At 40.8% G+C, this 22742-nt stretch overlaps 1 protein-coding gene across 2 annotated transcripts; it reads right to left on the bottom strand.

Annotated features, from left to right (window-relative positions):
- On the bottom strand, window positions 601-10086 carry LOC109850776 (elongator complex protein 1). 2 transcript variants are annotated; one of them, XM_020420847.1, is made up of 5 exons: window positions 9801-10085; window positions 9010-9333; window positions 5381-8478; window positions 2753-2854; window positions 601-1145 (listed from the first exon to the last, which is right to left on the bottom strand). In XM_020420847.1, exons 1-5 carry the CDS (start codon window positions 9957-9959, stop codon window positions 830-832), a joined length of 3999 nt encoding a protein of 1332 aa, XP_020276436.1. In that variant the 5' UTR covers window positions 9960-10085; the 3' UTR covers window positions 601-829. The 2 variants fall into 2 exon arrangements, 1 of the variants encoding a protein (XP_020276436.1); XR_002249542.1 differs by lacking the exon at window positions 601-1145 and adding an exon at window positions 5152-5241 and having other exon boundaries at window positions 9801-10086.

The following is a 22742-nucleotide window of genomic DNA, read 5'->3' as shown; positions in this document are numbered from 1 at the left end:
ATTTCACAAATCCTTAAATATATTTTTATTATTTAAGGATTTGATATTCTAAAATTTGTTTTGAAACAAATAAGTTTTATGGAGTTCTAAAACCCAAAAAAACCCACTTTTTGATCCTAAAATTTGAAATCCCACCCAAATGCCAAATTTTTTTTTGAAACAAACACCCCCATAATCTTTTTACATGTTTCTGGTAAAAAAAACTGATTTATGATAAAAGCTATCATGAACTATATAGTTTTCATAGACTGTCAATGTTCAGGAAAACTGAATTATCGTGGCAGTTCATTAAAAAGAAAGCATAAAGAACTATCTTCCGTGGTGATAGAAGTAATAAATAAGTACTATCTTCTTATTTTTTTATCTACTCAGTTGTCTATGCAAAAGATGAAGAACAACAGTGGACCCCACTGTAGCTGCAAGAGATCATTAATGAAAATTAAAAATATGGAAAAAATAGGACGAAAATTTTAGCTCGACGCATTTCTTCAAATTACAATCTAGGCATCATAAAAACACACACAAAATCATTCTAACAAGAGGTAAAGAGTGAATGAATGATACTACACTACCACCAAAATGACTTGCTCTTGGGGGGGGTTAAGGTACAACCTCTAGAGGCTTCATCTGTATTACCACTAAAAAGAAAAATACAGTAACAGGATCAAGAATTGAACTACAACTAATATACACCGGCCAGAACACTGAAGTTCTTTTACATTAAAAAAAAGAAAAATCATTGTCTCATGCAGATAAATACTACAAGCATCGCCTTTGACTAACAATTTAATCTGATAAACAGATCTTATGTTGCAAATGGCATTCTCTCTCAAGGTGGAAGCAGCACTTTAGATTGCCAAGAAAGAACACGAGAATGCTGAGGCGCCTCTCTTAATCTTCTCCTGTAATGCTCCAAAGTTTGCGTGTTTTCGTCCATGGTATCGCTAGATATTGTATCTTCTGTCAATTTCACGGCCGCCTCTTGTGACAATTGAAATGCATCCGCTACATTTTGTAACTGTTGAGCGATTTCCTCCTTTCCGAGCATTAGAAGAACTAAGATTAGCGATTTAAGTTCTCGCAGAGCACTGGCCGTTAGAGACATGCCCTTCAGATGATCCACCAGTGCCATCTCCTCCCCAGGGCTGTCAATATTCAGATATATTTTCTTTATTCCAAGAAAAAGAGTTTGAGAACCAAAAACAATAATTGCATATACAGCTCATATATGAGACGGGGTTATTCATTTATTACCCCTAATCTTTTCTATTAGAATTGACACCCCCTGATGGCTAGCCATAGTTAGCCCTCTGTTGTTTGTATATGACAGTGTGTTGCAAAGACAACCTATTCTCTCATAGGTGTCAAATATACATCAATAAAATGCAGATCTAGATAACAAAGAGATAACTTCATCGACAAATCAGGGTAAGGGCTAATAAAAAAAGTTTAGGGTAACAAGTGGTTGCATCTCCAATAGGGGTGGCAATTTATGACCCGACCCATCAACCCGACCCGACCCGACCCGTTTATTATAGGTATGGGTCAAGTTATATGGGTCGGGTCATAAACGGGTCAACCCGAACTGACCCATTTATTAGATGGGTAAGTTAGGGTTGACCCGCCTGACCCGTATAACCCAAAGAAGCTGACCCGAATAACAAAGAGCAAGACTTTCCCTTTCTCTACAATGCACGTTTTGGGTTAGGGTTTTGATTCTCGATAGATTTCGGAAATGGGGAGCGTGACGTTGGAGGACGCCTCCGATCGGTGCGGGAGCTATAGCCCTAGTGCTGATGTTAGTGAGTCGGAGACCTCGTCTGAGTTCTCAGTGCGGAGGTTCTCCGGCGGGGGAAGAGGCAGAGGCTGCGGTGGGGCGTCGAGCTCGATGGCCTCGTCGCCGATGAAGACGGCGAGGGCCGCGATGGCGATGATGGCAGACGCTGATGTTGTTTTCTGGGAGGGGAAGATCGAGAAGAGGGAGACGGAGTTTAACGGTTTGCTCTTTATTCGTTTACCTATGTTTTGGATCTGATATTTTTGCTCTTTTGTTCAATCAATCCGTACATTTGATTCTGGTTTTTTTTATTTTTTTTATTTTTGTGTATGTTAGTGATGTGGGGATTATGGAAGAATTGAAGAAAATGTAGATGGAATTAAAGAAAATTTCATGATTCTGAAGGAATTTGGTGGATTTTAAAACTTTCTTAAACTTCTAATAATCACTAAAATGTATAAATTGGAAAATGTAGTTTTAAAAGTTCATTTCTTCAGATTGTATATAATGAAAATGCTGTGCTTTCTTCAATTTTTGGATTGGAATTTCCCCAGATAGTTGATGCGTATGTATGTAGAATGACATTGTAGCCATTCAATATTTTGTTTATCTCCAAATGTGGAAATTTGCAGTGAACCTTTATAAATATATCAGAAATAGTAACCTGGTTTTTGTGTGCATAAGTCACTTAAAAGAGTACAATAGAATATGCAGGTTTCTACTACAACCACACTAAATGTTTAGTATTGTCTACCATTTGGGTTATATATGGGTCGGGTCGGGTAACCCGTTTAATAAACGGGTCGGATCGCATTGACCCATTTATTAAATGGGTCGGGTCGGGTCACACTTATACGGGTCGGGTCAAATTTTATATGGGTCGGATCGGGTCGGGTCGACCCGTTTGCCACCCCTAATCTCCAATTAGCCAAATAAAATAAAGATGATAATAAGCATAAAGTTTGTGAAGCTAACCTTCCAGCACGAATTTTTCCTCCCTTCTTCCTCTGCTGTCTCACGTAACGTGCCTTACTAGCTGTTGTAGAGCTGATCGAAGCACCTGATTCTTTAGTTGTCCTGTCAAGAAAGAAGCAACATGTAAGGCTTGAAGTCTTCAGTGATGAACGCAAATGCATGCAAGATTTAAGAGCAACAATATGTGCTTCATATTTTCCCCTTATAAATTTAAGAAATAACAATCACATATTTAAAAACCCCTATCCCCTGTCACTTGCCGAAACCATTAAACAGTTTAGCAGATCAGCTTTGATATAGTCACTTAAATTGCCAAGCATTGATCATATAACCACCCACAATGCATTTCTTCTCTAACAGTTGCTCTATTATACTAGATATATTTCCATCTGCTCCATCCATGCAGGTGAGCAATAGTGATTATACTCTAACATAAACCGCCATGATTTGATCATGTGACCACCCACAATGCATATAATTAAAGATATATTCCCATCTACTCCATCCATACATGCGAGCATAATGATTATGCTTGTTGACATTAGGATTAAGAGCAACGAGTAAGTCAGACGTAAATTCCACCAAGACTAACATGAGGCTCTTCATTATTCACATAACTCAACTCCCATCTCCCTCCTAAATGCCTTTGCGATTTGGAAAGTAACACAACACACCATTAGACATGAGTAACTTAGACAAGAAGTCAGCAGTATATTGGTCACAAACTCCATCAACTTTCCCAGGACATCAAAACTTCCCACACAATTGCTATCTTTTCGGCTATCAAATATTGCATTAAGGAATACCTAAATGACTGCTAGACATCACCATAAGAAACTATACTACTAGACATCACCATTACAAGCCAGACTAGTAGAGACATCCATGTATATGCTCAGTCATAGGATACAACTCTTCTGCCACATGAAGCAGCCTTTGGTCAATTTGACAGGGTGAGTAGTATAACCAATAAATAACGTTAGTTCTTATAAAGTTACAAAATCTTCATTAACATGAGCTTTTTTAAATCATCCTGCATCTCTAATACAAAACTTCCTCAACCTATTAACAATCTCGAATGTTTCAATGCCAAGCACAACTCTCTTCTTAGCTATCTCTCTTGATTAACACATGTGAGTCTTACATTACAATATTCAATGAAATTCTAGAGTCAATCACAAGACTGTGTCAAACTCCTGGGGGATATGGTTACATATCCTTTATTTTAACTTTCAGATGACCATTGTTTGACCCAAAGTACCTTCCAAATTCTTATACAGATGAAACAGAATCACACCTAACAAGTTAAAATTTCTCGCATCACTTAAAAGTTATTTTTACAAAATGATTTACAAGCAGGTGACTTTGAGGCTTTATTGATAAGTTAATCCATGTACTCACTATTTAAATAAGAGAAAGCGAAAAGCATCACAGTAGATTTGCATTCAGTAGAAACATCAATTTGGAAATCCAATCATTGACCCCAATTTAGGTTTTTTTTGTTGGGGGGGGGGGGGGGGGAACACAACACACCATTAGACATGAGTAACTTAGACAAGAAGTCAGCAGTATATTGGTCACAAACTCCATCAACTTTCCCAGGACATCAAAACTTCCCACACAATTGCTATCTTTTCGGCTATCAAATATTGCATTAAGGAATACCTAAATGACTGCTAGACATCACCATAAGAAACTATACTACTAGACATCACCATTACAAGCCAGACTAGTAGAGACATCCATGTATATGCTCAGTCATAGGATACAACTCTTCTGCCACATGAAGCAGCCTTTGGTCAATTTGACAGGGTGAGTAGTATAACCAATAAATAACGTTAGTTCTTATAAAGTTACAAAATCTTCATTAACATGAGCTTTTTTAAATCATCCTGCATCTCTAATACAAAACTTCCTCAACCTATTAACAATCTCGAATGTTTCAATGCCAAGCACAACTCTCTTCTTAGCTATCTCTCTTGATTAACACATGTGAGTCTTACATTACAATATTCAATGAAATTCTAGAGTCAATCACAAGACTGTGTCAAACTCCTGGGGGATATGGTTACATATCCTTTATTTTAACTTTCAGATGACCATTGTTTGACCCAAAGTACCTTCCAAATTCTTATACAGATGAAACAGAATCACACCTAACAAGTTAAAATTTCTCGCATCACTTAAAAGTTATTTTTACAAAATGATTTACAAGCAGGTGACTTTGAGGCTTTATTGATAAGTTAATCCATGTACTCACTATTTAAATAAGAGAAAGCGAAAAGCACACAGTAGATTTTGCATTCAGTAGAAACATCAATTTGGAAATCCAATCATTGACCCCAATTTAGGTTTTTTGTTTGGGGGGGGGGGGGGGCAAGTTGAGGCAGTGAGATAACCTGTTAAGCAGAGTTGACGTTGGTGATAGCCATCCATAATTTGACTACTATTATTTTATAAGCACTTTCCTCACTGATAAGCTCATGCAACTGTGAAAAATGTGCAGTGAAAAATTCAGGGGGGAAAAAATGCAAATAACATCATGGAGTATATCCAAGACACACTAAACACGATTGGAACAAAATCAACGACACAGGCAAAGATGTGCAATATGAATGAAGAGCATACCTCGTGGTGTATGCGCTCATACCACTAAAGTTACTACTGGTTTCTGAAACTGTATCATAATCAGCATCATTAACCAAATTGTCTTCAGCCTGAAGTTTAGCAGCAAGAACTAATCTTCTCTGACGAACAGCTAGATAGCGAGCCAAATATTTCGCTACTTTTTCTGATCCCTCCTTATATTCAGATATCATTGTGCTGGCACATTCCAGAGCTGCATCTTTAACATCAGAGACTAGATCCTCCCTTTCATGCAAATAGCCAACCCTGAGAGCTTCATCCCATTCTCGTGCGAGTATATAATACCCAACACCCCTGGAAACATCTGCACAATATTCCAGCGCAATTTTAGCAGCCTCAGCTGGCTTTCCAAGCGCCTGAAATTCTTCGCAGAGCTCATTCGCTAGTTGAAGAACTTCTTCTTTTCCTCGTTTCAGGAGACCAGCTACAGTAAGCACGCCTTTCCAATCACCACAATCACGATATGCCTTCAAAGCTTTCTGGAATGAGGAACAACACAGATAAGTTGAAGCAGCATCTTCATAATGTTTTTCAGCTTGAAGATAATCTCCCCATGCTTCCATGACCTGAAACCTCTTGACATTGTTGGTGACTAAATGAAGAGCAAGTGGGAAAAGTTCAGGGTTAGTCTTCATAAGGTTCATGCAATCTTCGTGATAGTCATCACCCGCTGCCACGATATGTCTTAGTGCCTTCTGATATCTATGCAATTTTACATCAATAGTGTACTTCATGACAACAGGTTGCAATTTTTCCAATCCTCTCAGATAAGGAAGAAATTCCTTTGGATCCTTCTGAGAATTCAATGCTACAATGGCAGCAAGGTTCAGATCGTACAAGCCTAAAGCTGCTTCATAAACAGCTTCTGAATCAGTCAACCATAAGAGATGTCTCAGAGATTCTTCAGAGGATGGGTATAACTTTCTCCGACTATCATCAGCCCCTGACAATTCCATTTCACGAATCACTTTTATTCTGTCCAGTGCTTCCTCTAAAGCAGGAGGTTCACTCCGAGCTAACGTGGTCAATATACAGAGCTCTCTTGCGGGACATTCTGGTACATGTTCCACAAGGGCCTTACGAACTGCCAGCAGCACCGAAGAAACCTTGCTCTGTCCACCAATATTCTGGGGATTTTCTCTAGGTCTAGGCAAGGTTCCGATAGAAATATAATTCTTGTACAAAGTATCCATAATATCATCATTCTTAAACGAGCAAACAAATTCAGTAATATGACTAAGGTTATTTACTTGACTCACAAAGTCAGTAGATGATTCAATAAATGCTTGCAGACCACAACAGTCAACAATTACATTAAAATCTATTCTATGTCGCCTTACCATGAGCAATGCATCTTTGAAACGCCGCTGGAGCAGAGCATTAATTATGGAAACAAGGACCAGCTTTCTAGGATATATACATTCCAAGTTACCACGAGTTGTTTGCAAAATGACTGCTGCTTCATCTCCATGAACAACACCAACTATCTTTGCCCCTCTTTCCCATACATTCAAATAGTCTTTACTTTCTTCTCCCCGTTTCTGGTTGATATTGTACCGTTCAAAATTTTCTTCTAGGCTCCCATGCAAAATATCCTCTATACTGACAATAAACAGTAAATCCTGTTTGGTGGTGAGAAGCAAGTGTGTAACTACTTCCTCTGCAACAACCCCAGCTTTAGAGTAAAATGAGAAACTGCTACAATTGTTGCATATTATTCTACTCCCAGCATGCAGCCTGCCATTGTCATCAAGGCCAAAGATTAAGGGTTTCACGATGCTATTATCGCGAACAGAAACTGCTTTCATCCATGGACATGACAATGAAAACCCACTTCCAGAATCAAGCTCATGGAGTTGTGACCTTGCAGATCCCTCTGAAAAACCTGAATTTGAAGAATACTCAAGAATAGATCCTCCGTCCATTTGAACAAAAGCTGAGGATCTTTTGGCAGGATTCCGGACAATACTAATGACAGTCCCCTCTAAAGGCAATGCCTTAGAAACCTTTGCTTGCCAACCAGAAAAACTCACTGAATCAGGCACAGAATCCTCAGAACATACAAGTTTGATCTCTACCAAAGAATAACCATGTGAACAGTTTGACTGTTGATAAGCGAGCTCGTGACCTCTCAATACTGTTGTCATATGGCTCTCATCCAAGTAGCATGCAACACCAAGCAAAACATGCGTATCTAACCAAGTCAGATGCATAAAAGATCCGGTTGTCAAATCAGAGGATGAGGTTTCAACAGTAAACTCTTGGCCTTCAAATTGCTCCCATATATCCATCCCAGGAAGCTCAACAATGCATAAATTACCATCAGAGAGACATGCAGCAAACTGATTCTTTGAGTTTTTACAAAGGAAAGCAATGTCCTGAACAGGACTACAAAATTTCAGCCTGAACAAAGACATGGGCGGTGGCATGAGGAACAGGGAAAAGGGAGTAACTAGTACATTGGAGTTATCAACAACCAAAGCAGTGGACGTGTCCGTGACAGCAGTCATCCAAACAAAGTTGTAAGATGTCACCTTGCCACCACGAGCCCAGCACATTAAATGCAACGGCTTTGTTGGATCCCAGCTGAACTCTACTCCATCTAGCTTTGAATATCTTATTTCTTGTTTTAAGTACCAATGATAGTTGCTGAAGGACCAGATTTTAATAGCATCATATACATCACAAGTAACAGAAGCTGCAAGAAGGTCCGAGTTACAGTTCCATTTTATCATTTTCACTATACTTCCCATTGGCTCATCAATGCCAAAAGAGTTCCTTTCCAATCCATTCTTTTCAAAGAAAACTACAAGGGGAGGCTTATTTTCATGTTTCCTATCACAGGCTGCCACCAACTTGGCTCCACTGGGCATCCAATCTAAGGATGTTCCCATAAATTTTTTAGATTCAGAAGAAGAATGCAAGACACCCGATTCACGCTCCCAGATCCTGATCTTTTGCAAAGAAGAAGACTCGTGAGGTCCTCCTAGAGTAGCAAGATATTTTCCATCACCTCTCCAGCAAATGGGTGCTTGAAATTGAGTGTAGGAAGATTCATCCATGCCATCTGTGATGCCATTCTGGTAGTGAAACTTAGTCAGATTGATGAAACGCCCACTTTGTGACTTATGCATATATGACACCTGACTAGAAATTCTACATAAAAGAATTCTTCAACTAGAAACCAAGAGGATAAATACAAATATGTTTTGGAACCATACTGGAGAGAACTAGATAACTGCAGGAGATGATTAGAACATATGTTAATTTAAAGATGAAGGGAAGGAAGAGACGCTTCCCTAACAGTCCCACATCCAGAATAGGCACAGGCACGCCTCCTAACGGAAAAGATGCAAGTGTTTGATGCGTAAGCAAAGGTTCAAGGGAGGTATCAACATGCACAGAAATATGAATTTATCACTTCAATTGCACGAATTTTTAGCCGTCATTACGTTCAAAGGAGGTACCAACATACACAAGAATTCAAATGCTATAACTTTAACTGCACATACCAACATGCACATAAATGCAAATGCTACGACTTGAACTAAGCCAATACTTTGCATCTCTATAATACTAAATGATCAAGAAATGATAAAGCAATAACATACCTCAGATAGTTGTGGGTTGAGTTCAGTTTCATACAGTACTTCCCAATCATGAGTCATGACTAGCAACTGCCCTAGACCAGCAGTCACAGCAAGAAGAGCTCCATCCGGGCTCGCTGAGATGCTCTTCACACCACCCTCCACCCTGCCAACAACTTCAGTTGTTTTTAGTTCTATGATGTGCAGTAAGAGGCACCCACTTGATGTCCCAATTACTAAGGCTTCTTTCTCCATCAAATAGTCCATAGCTACTATGCAATCGTCAGGCTCCAGAAATATTTGCTCAGAGTATGTAGATAAAATAGCTTTGCTCGCTGACCTTCCTTTCTGCAAAACACGATATCATAACAAAGCTTTGTTTGTGATATGGATTAAATTTGGAAAAAAAACTTGCACTTTTTGGTTCCTAACTCTACAAGCAAGATAAATTCCTCAAAAAATTCCTCTTTTTGATGCTGAACCAGACTTCCGAGTTGTAATTATCGACAGTAATGGTATCGGCATAAACTACAAACTAAACCTCCATAAAATCACGAAAATTGTTTTTTATAAATATAATAACATTGTTAAGCAGCTCCTAACAAATGCAATATTTCTTAATCTAATATTCTCCTATTATAGCTTTAAAAGATGTGTTGTCAACCAAAAAAAATCACAGAAGCTATTATTCGTCAATTCAATGCGAATAGAGCCGAAAGAAGCAAGATTTGGATAATTGACCATTATTTCTCCAATATATAATTCAAGCGACAATCCATAAGAATACAAATTCTGTAAAGCTTTGATTTCCTCACTTGAGACGAAGAGAGCTGAAGTCCATAAACGACGTTGGCTGAAGAGGCGAAGAACACGCGATCACGCTCGACGTCGAAAGCGGAGCACAGAAGGTACTCGTCCTCCGATTGCAGATCGATGCCGACCGATACAGAGGTAGAAAGCTTCATATTCTTCATTGTTTGCTCATGAATCGATGAAGAATTTGAACTGAGAAGATAGAGGAGAAGAAACCCTAGATTTTGAAGTGAAGAATTTGAGAGGAGAACAGAGGGGTGGAGGGTTTTGGTTCGTGCCCGCGCGGAGGAGAGTAGGGTTTTTGGTGGGTTTGAAATTGGGCTTAGGTCGGCCCCAAGGCTTTGTGGGCCTTTTAAATAATACGAAGCCCAGCAATTCAAATGGACTATGTTTTCGGGAGCCCCCGAAAATAAAAGTCTAATGGCAATGCCAGGTGGAATTTAATAGATGACATGTGACAGATCGGATCTAGAGAATTTTCTCAATTTCATTTATGTTTGGATAGGTTTTTTTAGGTGGTAAAAGAGGAGAAAGCTGCCAAAAATATCAGCTTTTTGGCAGTGTTCCCCCAAAATCACCTTTATAAGGGGTGATTTGGGGGGAAAGCTACCAAAAAGCTGACATTTTTGGCAGTTTTCCTCACTTTTACCACCCAAAAAAAAAAACCAAACAGCCCTTATATCCATTCTGCACACAGTAATTTTCCATCAAAAGCCCTCAACTATATAATTTTAACAGTGCAGTCAGATTTCTTGGTTTATTGAATATAAGATAAGACAACATTGCGCTATTTAATTCAAAATATGCAGTATTTTTTCAACCCCCTGTTTATCGAAATAAAACTCAAAAGCGAATATCAAGTATTCGTGGGGTATTCGCGTGTCGAAATGATTCGCGGGTTGAAAAGATCAAGGCGGATGAGGAAGAAACAGGAGAAGGTGAAGAGGCTTTTTAAGAAAATCAATATAATATCATAAATGAATTTTCATTTTTTAGCGTTCTTAATTTTTCAAAAAATAAAAGACAACTAACAATGTACAGCTAGCATTACTACATCTACCAACCTATAAGGGGTTGTTTGGTTGTTATTGGTAAAGTTGTGTATTTATGACACAACTTGGAAAGTTGTTGTCCACCTCATCAATTTCACTATTATATTTTTCTTTGATTGTTTTTTATTCCACTGGAATCATAAATTGTTTGTTTGCTTTGCAAATATAACTTTAAATTGTTTGTTTGAAAAGTGTAAAAAGTGGTCCTTACTCAAATGATTATATTGGTTGGAAATATTTTTTAGGAAAAAATGCTTCCAGCCCCCAAAACACAACAAAACGTGCTCCCCCCCCCCCCCCCCCCCCCGACTTTTTTAACGGGTGCTTTGCCCCCAAAACCGCCCGCGATTTCCTTCCAGCCCCCAAAACGAATCCCCATGCGTAACTCCGTTTAAACCCCGCTCGAAATGCCCAAAATACCCTTACGTTTAAAATGCCCCGTTATGAGTTACCTCCTCGTCCGTACCCTGTCATCTCTCTCTTCTGCAAGCAAACCGAATCCAGAAACCCAATTCAAAACCCTAGCCCTAAATCAACCGACTCTAACGCAAACCGAATCAAAACAAAGGGATCAAAATGGTCGGCGATTCAACCCCCAAAGCCAACCTCAATGCCGACCACAGTGAAAGCGATGACGCCCAGTGGTTCAAAATCTCAGAAAGAGCCCATACAACTGCAGTGCGGACTGAATCTGAAGCTGGAGCTGCGATTGCTGATGTTCTAGCGGACATCGCATCCAGACATTCTCAACCCAGAAGCCCACCTCAAAATTTAAGTGTAGGCCCCCGCGAAGGTCTAGAGGGCACCACCGGCACCACCGGCGCGTCCAACGATGCCACTAGAGCGCTCCTTGGTCTACAGAGAGGAGAAAAAAGAAGCACGTTGCAGCACCCAAAAGGTAATTTTTACCGCAAGTTTTATGTTGTTAAGGTTATGGTTTGATTGATAATGCTCCTAGTCTGGTGGGAAGGTCCAACATTACGGGTGTCTGTTAGCTGTTGAGGTTATTGTTAACATGCAAGGTTCATGCTTTTTATTGTTGAGGTTGTTATTTGGTTGTTAATGTTAGGTTTTTGTTGTTAAGGTTATGGGGTTGTTGTTAAGGTTGTTGGTTTATCCGCAAAGTTTACAGCATAGTTGTTATGTTTACTGATTATACTCAAAAATACTCTTGTCTTGTGTTTTTGTTTTGTAGAAAAAGAGCAAAGCCAACTATTACGTTACGGCCCACCGCCAGCTTCAGTGCCTATCACGACTTCATGCGGAATTTGGTGATGCGTATGGGGCCAAGGCATTTTACGGTCTATGAAGATAGTGTATTCAGACACTACGTCCAATTTGGCCCACCTGGTGTCGATCTTCCCACCTTTGAGCACATTTTGAGTCAATGGGATAAGAAAAGCAAAAAATTCGTCTTCACCGATAGGAATGATGGAGAAGAGATCGCATGCTCATTCAACCTTGAGTAGGTAATGGAGCATACATGGTTCTCCAATGAGGGGTTTCATGTTGACCACAATCAGGATAGGAAAAATAGAATTTGGTCCAGGTTTTTTGACAAATCCGAGGCCGGGGATTCCAGCAGTATAGCTCCCCCCAAAGGAGGCCCCACCAGACGCAATGTGGAGGATCTGCTCTTGAAGCTGGTACTATCTTCTGATCGGCGAGATGTGGAGGACTTTGTCCTGCTACAGATCCTCTATCAGTTGAGCATGATTTGGTGTCCAAGTAGTGTTTCCGGCGTTCCGAGGCATTTATTCAAGTACGTCGACAGCATCAAACAGGTCAATAACACTGCTTGGGGGACCTATATATTCAGTGAGACATCTGACGCGATAGAGAGGGCACTGAAGGGTCCTGAGCCAGGGAAGACGACTTTATATCTGCAAGGGTGTACCCCTCTAGCTTGTGTAAGTAATCATGTTTTTTATTACTGATTGTGAATGTTAGGGTTTAGTTGTTAATGTTACAGTTTGGTTGTCAATGTTACGGTTTGGTTGTTAATATTATGGTTTGGTTGTTAAGGTTACATTTTTATTGTTAGGGTTACTTATTAATTGTTACGGATAAAGGTGTTTGTAAGTTTTTATTTCTCTAATGTACAATTGTGGTATTATGAACTCACCGGCATCAAGAAGCCAGCAGTTTGGATGTACGGTGAGGCCTCCCCTCACAAATTGGGTGAGACTTGGAGAGGTTGCTGGTTCTTTGAGATTGGTCACTGTTGTAGCTAAAGCAAGCAAAGCTACGATAAAGCTTCCACAGCAACATGGCCAATTTCAAAGAATCGAGGGAGGTTTGTGGGGGAAGGAGCAGGGGATCGAGAAAGAGAAGATGAGAGAGAGAGAGAGAGAGAGAGAGAGAGAGAGAGAGAGAGAGAGAGAGAAGAGCAGGATTAAGGGACCAGCTGCAGTAGACGCCAGCAGGGCTCGTGGCCCAAGAGACATTCTTCACAAGAAGAAGAGGCGAGCAGAAGATGACGACATCCCAATTGATACAGTTGTAAGAATTTAGCAATCGTGGATTTTATTTGTTTTTTAATTAATTAGTTGTTTTAATAATACTCTATATGTCCATTGCATATGTGATGCCACGAGATATTGATGAAGACGTCGAGCAGCCAAATGAGGCAGTTGAGTAAATGGAATGACCTCAGCAAGTTATCTACTGGAAGAGCATCGCGGTAATGAACCAAGCATTACGTCACGAGAACGAAAATAAATTCAAGGATATGATTGCTGCTGACTGTGTAAAGATAAGTGCTCTTTCTGTGAAGGTGGCTAAGCTGTCTGCTCAAAATAGATGACTGAGAGAGGAACTAAGCGAAGCACGATCCAGAACCCTCTCTGTATATAAGGATAAGAGCCCTACAGGATTGGTGTTCGACTCATTGATGGAGCCATAAACTTGTACATGTTAGATGTGGCTTGTAATTACGTTTGCGTGCTATGTTTAAAGATTGATTGATAAGTATATGGATTTTTTGTTAAGGTTAAGAATTTATTGTTAACTTTACGGATCTAATGTTAAGGTTAGGGATTTATTGCCAAGGTTAGAGATTGATTGTTAAGTATCTGGTTAGTTGTTAGGGTTATGTAACTGATACTATGTTTTTTTTTATAATGAAGTACCTAAGCTCATTTGTTCATTTTTTAAATCAGACACTCCAGGCACCGTGGGTGGCATTGATATTCAGTACGAGGGGGATGTTAATCAATCATTATTTGATAAAGCTAATAAGGAAAGCGAAGATCCTCCAACAGGGAGGGCCTCTTCACAACCATTTTTCTTTTTGATATCCACAAGGAGAGTGAAGATGCTCCGCCAGGAGAAGTACCTCCACCAGAGGCCCATCGCATTGACAAGGCTCTTAAGGCAGAAATAAACGAGGGAGAGAAGGTGTCCCCGCCAGCGAAGGAGCTGCTAACTTGTACAGGTCAGCTTACTTGTGCACTATACGTTAGAGATTGGTTATGTCTACGTATTGGTTGTTAAGTTTTTGATTGTTTATACTCTGAATATTATCAGAAACAGGCACTCAACGCGAGGGCACTGGAAGGGAAATAACGCCGGCGGTTGATGTCCCTTCTGTAGGACATGATACAGAGACGCAAACTTGTATAGGTTAGCAACTTTTTCACCATGTGTTTAGGCATCAGTTGTTAGGGTTACTATAAAATTATTAAGTTTAGATAGAAGGAGCTAAGTTTTCTCAATATTTATACTTCGAATGGATTGTTTGGAATCAGACACTCTGTGGGAGGACACTGGGATGGAAATAAATCAATCAGAGAATGTCCCTCCACCAGCAATAGAGACATCAACTGATGACGAAGATGCTCCTATTGTGTTTTCAAGGGCTTTGAATAAGAGAAAGAGGGGTGTAAGGGGGGCACGCGAGAAGGTGGCCACTGCTGCACCCCTTAAACGGAAGAGATGTAAAAGAGCGGTGAAGCCTTCCAAGTGGGTAGTCACCCCTTACACTGAAGGAAAGAAGAAGAAAGAAAAAGACAACATAGGGGACAAGGCTATAATAGAAGTGGCTGGGGAGGAGGAAGAGCAGGTGCAGAAAAATGTAGCAGAGTTGGCTCCTACTCGGCTACAAAGTGACCCCCACTCTATCTGGGAAAAACACATGAGTTCCCCTATGAGTTCAGAAGAAGAAATGTACAGAAATAAGCTAAATGAGGGGATTCCCTTTCCAGGAGGCTTCAACATCAAGTTTTTGGACGACAATGACACATTTGTACATAACTATAAGGTATCAACAGATGTTGCCGCGCTGCTGACGGAAGAGGAGAAAAAAACTCTTAACCATTTTTGTATTTGTAGATGTAACAAGTAAGTATTTACCTCATATCTCAAGTATTTACGTTTGTTGTTTAGTTTACGGGTTTGATGTTATGGTTACGGGTTTTTTTGGTAAGGTTATTGATTTGTAGTTTAGGTTAAGGGTTTTTTGTTATATTTGTTGATTTGTTGTTAAAGTTGCGTGTTAGTTGTTAAGGATACGGGTTTGATGTTAAGGTTACGAGTTTGTTGTTATGGTTATAGGTTTTTTTGTTATGGTTATTGTTTGTTGTTTAGGTTAAGGGTTTTTTGTTATATTTGTTGATTTGTTGTTAAGGTTGCGTGGCAGTTGTTAAGGCTACGGGTTTGATGTTAAGGTTACGGGTTTGTTGTTATGGTTACGAGTTTTTTTTATGGTTATTGATTTGTTATTTAGGTTAAGGGTTTTTTGTTATATATGTTGTATTGTTGTTAAGGTTGCTTGTTAGTTGTTAAGGCTACGGGTTTGATGTTAAGGTTACGAGTTTGTTGTTATGGTTACGGGTTTTTTTGTTATGGTTATTGATTTGTTGTTTAGGTTATGAGTTTTTCGTTATAGTTATTGATTTGTTCTTGCTGCTAATTGTTAGTTGCTAACTATAATTTTTGTTTTGTCCTTGCTTGCAGTTTTATTAAAGCGTACACCGGATCTGTCGGGTCTATTAGCCGGCTTGAGATCCTCAATATATTACGCGGTGGACGACTGGATGATGCAGTAAGATTTTCGATTGGTATTTATTAATTAGCATATTTAACAATACTATTATTAATTACTTGTTGTTAACTTATGATAGCTTGTTGATACGCTGCTTGATTTAGTTCGTGAAAATAAGAGAGCGCCGTCCAATATAAAATTTAGGGTGGTCCCTTTACTTGTTGTCAACTTATTATAGCTTGTTGATACGCTGCTTAATTTAGTTCGTGAAAATCAGAGAGTGTCGTCTAGTATAAAATTTGGGGTGGTCCCTGTTTGGTTTAGTGTAAGTTTATGTCTGGATGGTGATCTCCTACCTATCAGTACATAATCTATGCTAAAAGGAACCTGATCGGGTTAATTCTTTATTACAATACCAGATACATGTGGCGAAACCAGATTACCAAGAACTGCATGATATCTACATCAAACACTTGGTCGATGCAGGGTGTACTAACCTCTTAGTTCCCATTGTCCAGGGCGATCATTGGCATCTTCTGGAGTTTGATGTCGAAAATGATATTGCCAGGCATTACGACTCCTTGAAGGAGAGATCTGGACATTGGGAACATGTGCTCAAAATCGTCAAAGCCTTCAACTACATTAAAGCTGGCTTCAATGAGAACCAATTGCGCAGTGTATTCGACCCAATCAAAGTTCCATGCGAGGAGCAAAAGGGATTGTAAGTTTGCCGGAACCCTTGTTAGAATTCAATGTTGGAAACTGGTTGTTAAGGTTACGAATTTGTTGTTATGTTTTGTTTGAAAGCAACAATGGTCTCAATGCTTCCTTGTTTTTGTGTGCAGGTATGACTGTGGAACCTATGTCTACCAGTTCGTACAAGCAATTATCGAAGGTAGAGATGTCATGCACGTCACGCCCGTAGAGCATAACACATGGGTGGTTCGTGCGAAGCTAGCAGCGTATTTACTGATTGAAGGCAGTAAGAGGAAAAAAGAGGCAGGAAAACTTGACGATAATGACGTTGAGATGTAGATTTTTTGTAAATAATATATTACAATTCTTTGTTGTTAATAACAATATACATGTAAATATTATAAGGCTAATATCGCATGATTCTGCTAATGTATGCTTCAAATGCAACCAAACTGATGAGGTAAAGATTTCAAATGCAACCAAACTGAATTTGCAAACAAACCCTCAAGGGATAACATTAACAGCAAACCCACGAGTTCAACAACAAAACCGTAACCTCATCAACAAACACCAAAGCTTAACAACATACTAACATTAGCAGAAGAGTTCAACAACAAAACCGTAACCTCATCAACAAACACCAAAGCTTAACAACATACTAACATTAGCAGAATCATGCGATGTTAACCACCAAAGCTTAACAACATACTAACATTAGCAGAATCATGCGATGTTAACCCTGTAATATATTTTCAAATTGAGTTTGTAAATGATATATTATAATTCTTTGTTGTTAATAACAATATACATGTAAATATTATAAGGTTAACATCGCATGATTCTACTAATGTGTGCTTCAAATACAACCAAACTGAATTTGAAAAGATTTCTATATTTGTCAGGCAATAGTTTACGATATGCCAGATCCCCAAGGCTTAACAACAAACTCCCAAGGGATAACATTAACAGGAAACTAATGAGTTCAACAACAAAATCGTAACCTCATCAACAAACACCAAAGCTTAACAACATACTAACATTAAAACAAACGTCAAGCCAAAAGGATAAAAAGGAACATCAACCCCGTAACTCTATCAGCCAAGGAACCATAAGCTCAACACAACGCAAAACAGTAAGCTCTCGAACTAACATCACACACACAAGGGGTAACCTTAACAGCAAAGCCACGAGGTTAACAACAAATGGCTTAAACTTAACAGAGGTATAATCATTCCGAAAAGTGTATCATATTAATAGGTTGTTAACAGAGCGTATCATCGTCAAGTTAAGCAAAACATTTAGGAATTTACAATTAATGATAACCTAGGGGCCGACTGCTCCTCCCCCGCTCCCCTTGCTCAAAGCGCAATCGTGGGAGAAACCCCTATCGTGAGGAAGGGTAGACGGCCCAATACCTTGGGCATGGAGAAATCGTTGCCAGAGCTCTTTCTCCACCGTCATTTGACTGTCGTCCCAAGTCACCTCAATCAATTCCGGGTCGGCGCGGGAAGGCTGCGGTTGCTGGCTTTGAGGTTAGTCAACGGACATATCGATGGGATCAACCTTATTGTTTGCCTGCTACTCACGGTCTCCACCTACAATCTGAGTGATGACGAAACCTTCCATCAGACGAAGGTCCATGGGAGAGGTGTAACGAAACCTAATCCTCTTAGGGACATCCGAATATTCTCTAATATCTAGCAGCACCCTGCAGTCTTTGAAGTTTGTCTTCATGGTGACGTCAGCGGAGCAGTACACGCATTGGCCGATGCCCTCGAACAGTGATTGGAGGAACTCCCACTCCCAGAGGTAGTAGGGGAGATTAAAGAGGCGGACCCACGTAAACATGGGGTTGGGCAATGTTCTTAGCCTGAGGTCCTCCCGCCAAAGCCGGAATCTGCCCACGAAGGACCCAAGATTTACAGGACTGAGCTCGACGGCTTGATCTAGTAGCTCATCAGAGGGGAATTTAACCATGAACCTATTTACAGATACCCGCTTGATCTCATAGGTCCAATCCCAAACGTTGAAGTGATACCCTAGCATCTTTCTGAGCTCCTCCAAAGATGACAGACCCACCTCAATAGTGAGGAGAGCGAAGGTAGAAAGCTCCTGAATGTTGTTGGTGACATTATCTGGAACGGAGAGCAATCATGGGGAGGTGTTTGCTCTCAGACCATGAGGGCAATCCCGGAAGATATGCCTCGAGCCATGGCAATGTATACACACACTATCATCGTGAGACATGATCCTTCTGGTTTTGAAACGAAGGTCGTGTAGTTGATAATGAGGCTGGGATGAGGAGAGAATGGCGGTGATGGGAAGATTGATGGCTGCGTCGAATGGTCTTGTCATGGATACATGCGAAGGGATGAGGGTTAATTGCCGCGTGGTGGCTGGGAATAGCGAGGAGATAGATGATAATACTGCCTGTCTTAGGAACATAATCTACTATGTAATGCATTTAATGTAGAGAGAAACCCAATAACTTTTTCTCTTGATCACCTTGGCAACTAAATGGCTAAACTTGACAAGAGAGCGCTAACCTTAGCAAACAATTCATAAGCTTGACAACAGGTCGTTAACCTTAGCAACCAATCCATAACCTTGATAACCAGTACATAACCTTGACAACCAGACCATGATCTTAACAACAAAACCATAAGCTCAATAATACAACCTTGTATCACGCCACGTCCTTCTTTACAGTCATGCTACAACCTTAACAAACAAAAAATTAGCTTATCAACAACCCCGTGATATTCTCAACAATTCCCTATGCTCAACAACATAATGAGGACTGCTATAACCTTAGCAACAAACAAATAAGCCTAACAACAGAGCTAAACGTTATAACAGGGAGCTAACGTTAGCTACCATTCCATGGGTTTGACAATAGAGAGCTAACCTTAACAACCAATACATAAGCTTGATATCAGGGAGCTAACCTTAACAATAGGACGCTAACCTTAGTAACCAATACATAAGCTTGACAACCAGTACATAACCTTGACAACCAGACCATGATCTTAACAACAAAACCATAAGCTCAACAATACAACCCCGTGATCTTCTCAACTAATAAGCCTAACAACAGAGCTAAACGTTACAAGGAGCTAATGTTATCTATCATTCTATAAGTTTGACAACAGAGAGCTAACCTTAGCAACCAATACATAAACTTGACAACAGAGCGCTAACTTTATAAACCAATCCATAAGCTTGACAACAGGTCGCTAACCTTAGCAACCAATCCATAAGATTAACAACCAACAAATAACCTTGTCAGCCAGTCCTTGAGCTTAACAACAAAACCATAAGCTCAACAATACAACCATGTATCATGCCACATCCTTCTTTACAATCTTGCTTACAACCCTAACAAGAAAAAAACAAGCTTACAGCCACGCAGTGATCTTAACAACAAAACACTAAACTCTGTATTTGACAACCTTTTATCAGCCACGTCCTTCTTTACAGTCATTCTTAACAACAAAGAAGCTTATCAACAACCCCGTGATCTTCTCAACAATTCCCTAAGTTCAACAAAATAATGAGGACTGCTACAACATTAACAATAAACAAATAAGCCTAACAACAGATCTAAACTCAACAACAAGGTGCTAAACTTAGCTACCATTCTATAAGATTGACATCGGAGCGCTAACCTTAGCAACCAAAATATAAGCTTGACGATACAATGCCAAACTTGACAAAAAACACGTAAACTTAACAACCAGTCAATAAAGGTGACAGCGAGTCCATAATATTTTTGATAAAACATTAAACTTAATAAAATAACCTGTATCAAAAAATAATTTCCTTTACAATCATGCTACAACCTTAAAACAAACAAATAATAACATCAACAACCCCGTAAACTAAACAAATAAGCTCTACAACATGATGACAACTACATGTATTACCATTGTCTCTACTCTAAATTCCATAAACGTGGGTGAATATAACTGACTCCCTTCAATGAGCTTGTTTAATAACAAGATAGTTAAGATTCATAGGTACGTAGAATACAATCAATTCAGAGGGATCAATGAGTGAATCACCTAGGAAGGCATGTGAATGCTGGTGGAGATAGTCTTCTGGCTTACGTTTACACTATATAACTATACAATGTTAACGCAAGCCAGAGGACTATCTCCACCAGCATTTGTAGGCATCAAAAATTGCCGATAGGTTCCCACTCACAGCTCGGTGTTAACGATCGACGATTGAACGTCACTACCCGGTACACAAGAATTCAAATGACACCGGTGAGCAATTGAAGCGAACCGACGGGTTACGTGAGCCGACAGAATATCAGAATCACCGGGATACGGGTTGACCGAAAACCCCGCGATCACCGCAATTGGACCAACGCCCGCCGTGTCCCGATCACCCCACTGATAATCCAACCGTCGGGGCCTACAGAGCTCGTCGTCAAGATTCCAACGCATCCGAAATCACTCAAATCCGAGTTCGGACAAGAAATCAACGAAGAATCAACGGCGGGACAACGGCGGGACCTCGGACTGAACCGGGGCACCTTGGGACACCTCGGCAGGCTCGAAACACCCGAGGGGTGTCTTGGCAAAGCCAAGACACCCCAGGGGTGTCTCGGCCAGGCCGAGACACCCGGGGGGTGTCTCGGCTCCAAAACCGAGACACCCCTTGGGGGTGTCTCGGCCATGGCCGAGACACCCCAAGGGGTGTCTCGGTTTTGGAGCCGAGACCCCCCCCTAGGGGGTGTCCTCAACCAGCCCCTACCCCCCCTTTGTTTTCCTATAAATAGGCCCCTAGGGCCTCCATTCTCTTGGCCTTGGTTTTGGGAGAGAAATTTCAGATCTAGAACTTTAGCCTTTGAGATCTGAAATTCCAGAGAGGAGCGGCGAAGCCCTGCCGGAGGAAGGAGTCGGGGTTTTCTAAGAGAGCGGCGAAGCCCTGCCGGATCGAGGAGTGAGCGAGCCTTCTACAGCAAAGGAGCCTCCTTCTTCATTCCCCTTTCTATTTTCCTTAGTGTTGCCCCTTAGCGGTGATACTAAGTAGAGCGAATATCTCGATTACCCGAGATAGGAGCTATAAACTTCTAAGATCTCACGCAGATCGACGAAGTTCAGAGTTTCTAAAATCCCCCCGCGGATAGACGAAACTCTGCCCGATTTTCTCGGACCAGATCTGAGTGCCCCGGTGGTCCACGGATATCAACATCCCCGTCACAGGCAAAAGACCCACGCAAGCAAGAGATGATGAACAGATCTTGCGTTTGTTTGAAAAGAGTTGTATCTATTTTGTTTTCATTGTGTACCGGTCTTATAAAAAGGCTATCTTTTTATTTCATTGTAACGATTGAAGTTGTAATGAATGCAGCAATGAATACAGCAACTTTTTCCGCAAACAGACTGGCGACCACAGTGGGAGCCAACGGCATCGCAACCGACGCCGTCGTGACGCAACCAGCACTCAAGATCGGGGTGAATGAAGAACACGAGCTCGATCAACAACGGTTCAAAGAAGGCCTCTCTTCCTCCTCCTCCAGATCCGCCTCTCCAAACGGGTACAGAAAGGTAACCTCTTTCATAAATGATTGCAGGTCCTTCGGTTCAAAAATCCAAGACCCCGTTGCCGCCTCTGCACTTGCACCACGCGACGTCCCCACGTCGTCCAACCTGGTCGAGATCGCAGATCCGGATTCCTCTTCCGCCGAGGAGATGACTTCTGAAGACGCTCCGGCATTATCAAAGAGAGCACGACAAAGACAGCGTCAACGTCTTGCTCGACAGCTGGCCGAAGCTTTGGAGCCGATGGATGGGATCCGCTATAACGTAGATCTAAAATCCAGGCAACGCCAGGAGCAACCACGGCAAACAACCAGCCCCTCCTCCGAAGCAGAAACAAACAAATGGGTTCATGTCAAAAGAACCCGTTCTACTCTCGAGGAGCGAATCCAGAAGCGCCGCGCCTTGCGTGCGCATGCCCGAGCCCTGGTCCAAAAAGCACGAGAAATGCTAAAGGGAGAGGCCGTTAAGAGATCGCCGAGGTCCGAACGAGTTTGGATGCCAAAGGCCGAATCAACGCCTAAGGTAAAAGCAGGTAATATTGCTCTCCAACCTTCGTCCATTTCAGGTCCCGAACCTTCGGTAAAGCCCCACCGCAGCGTGGATTTCCCCAAGTCTAGGAATCCTCTGAACAACCGTATCGATGCTCTACCCGAGAAT

Source organism: Asparagus officinalis, chromosome 7 (genome assembly GCF_001876935.1).
Source record: "Asparagus officinalis chromosome 7, Aspof.V1, whole genome shotgun sequence".
Lineage (NCBI taxonomy): Eukaryota > Viridiplantae > Streptophyta > Magnoliopsida > Asparagales > Asparagaceae > Asparagus > Asparagus officinalis.
This window is presented reverse-complemented; position numbering and strand designations above follow the sequence as displayed.

Coding starts and splice junctions, on each gene's coding strand:
- LOC109850776 (XM_020420847.1), bottom strand. CDS start 9,959: ATGAAGAATATGAAGCTTTCTACCTCTGTATCGGTCGGCATCGATCTG. Junction 9,334..9,800: donor TTCAGCTCTCTTCGTCTCAA/GTGAGGAAATCA, acceptor CGTGTTTTGCAG/AAAGGAAGGTCAGCGAGCAA. Junction 8,479..9,009: donor TCAACCCACAACTATCTGAG/GTATGTTATTGC, acceptor TTTCACTACCAG/AATGGCATCACAGATGGCAT.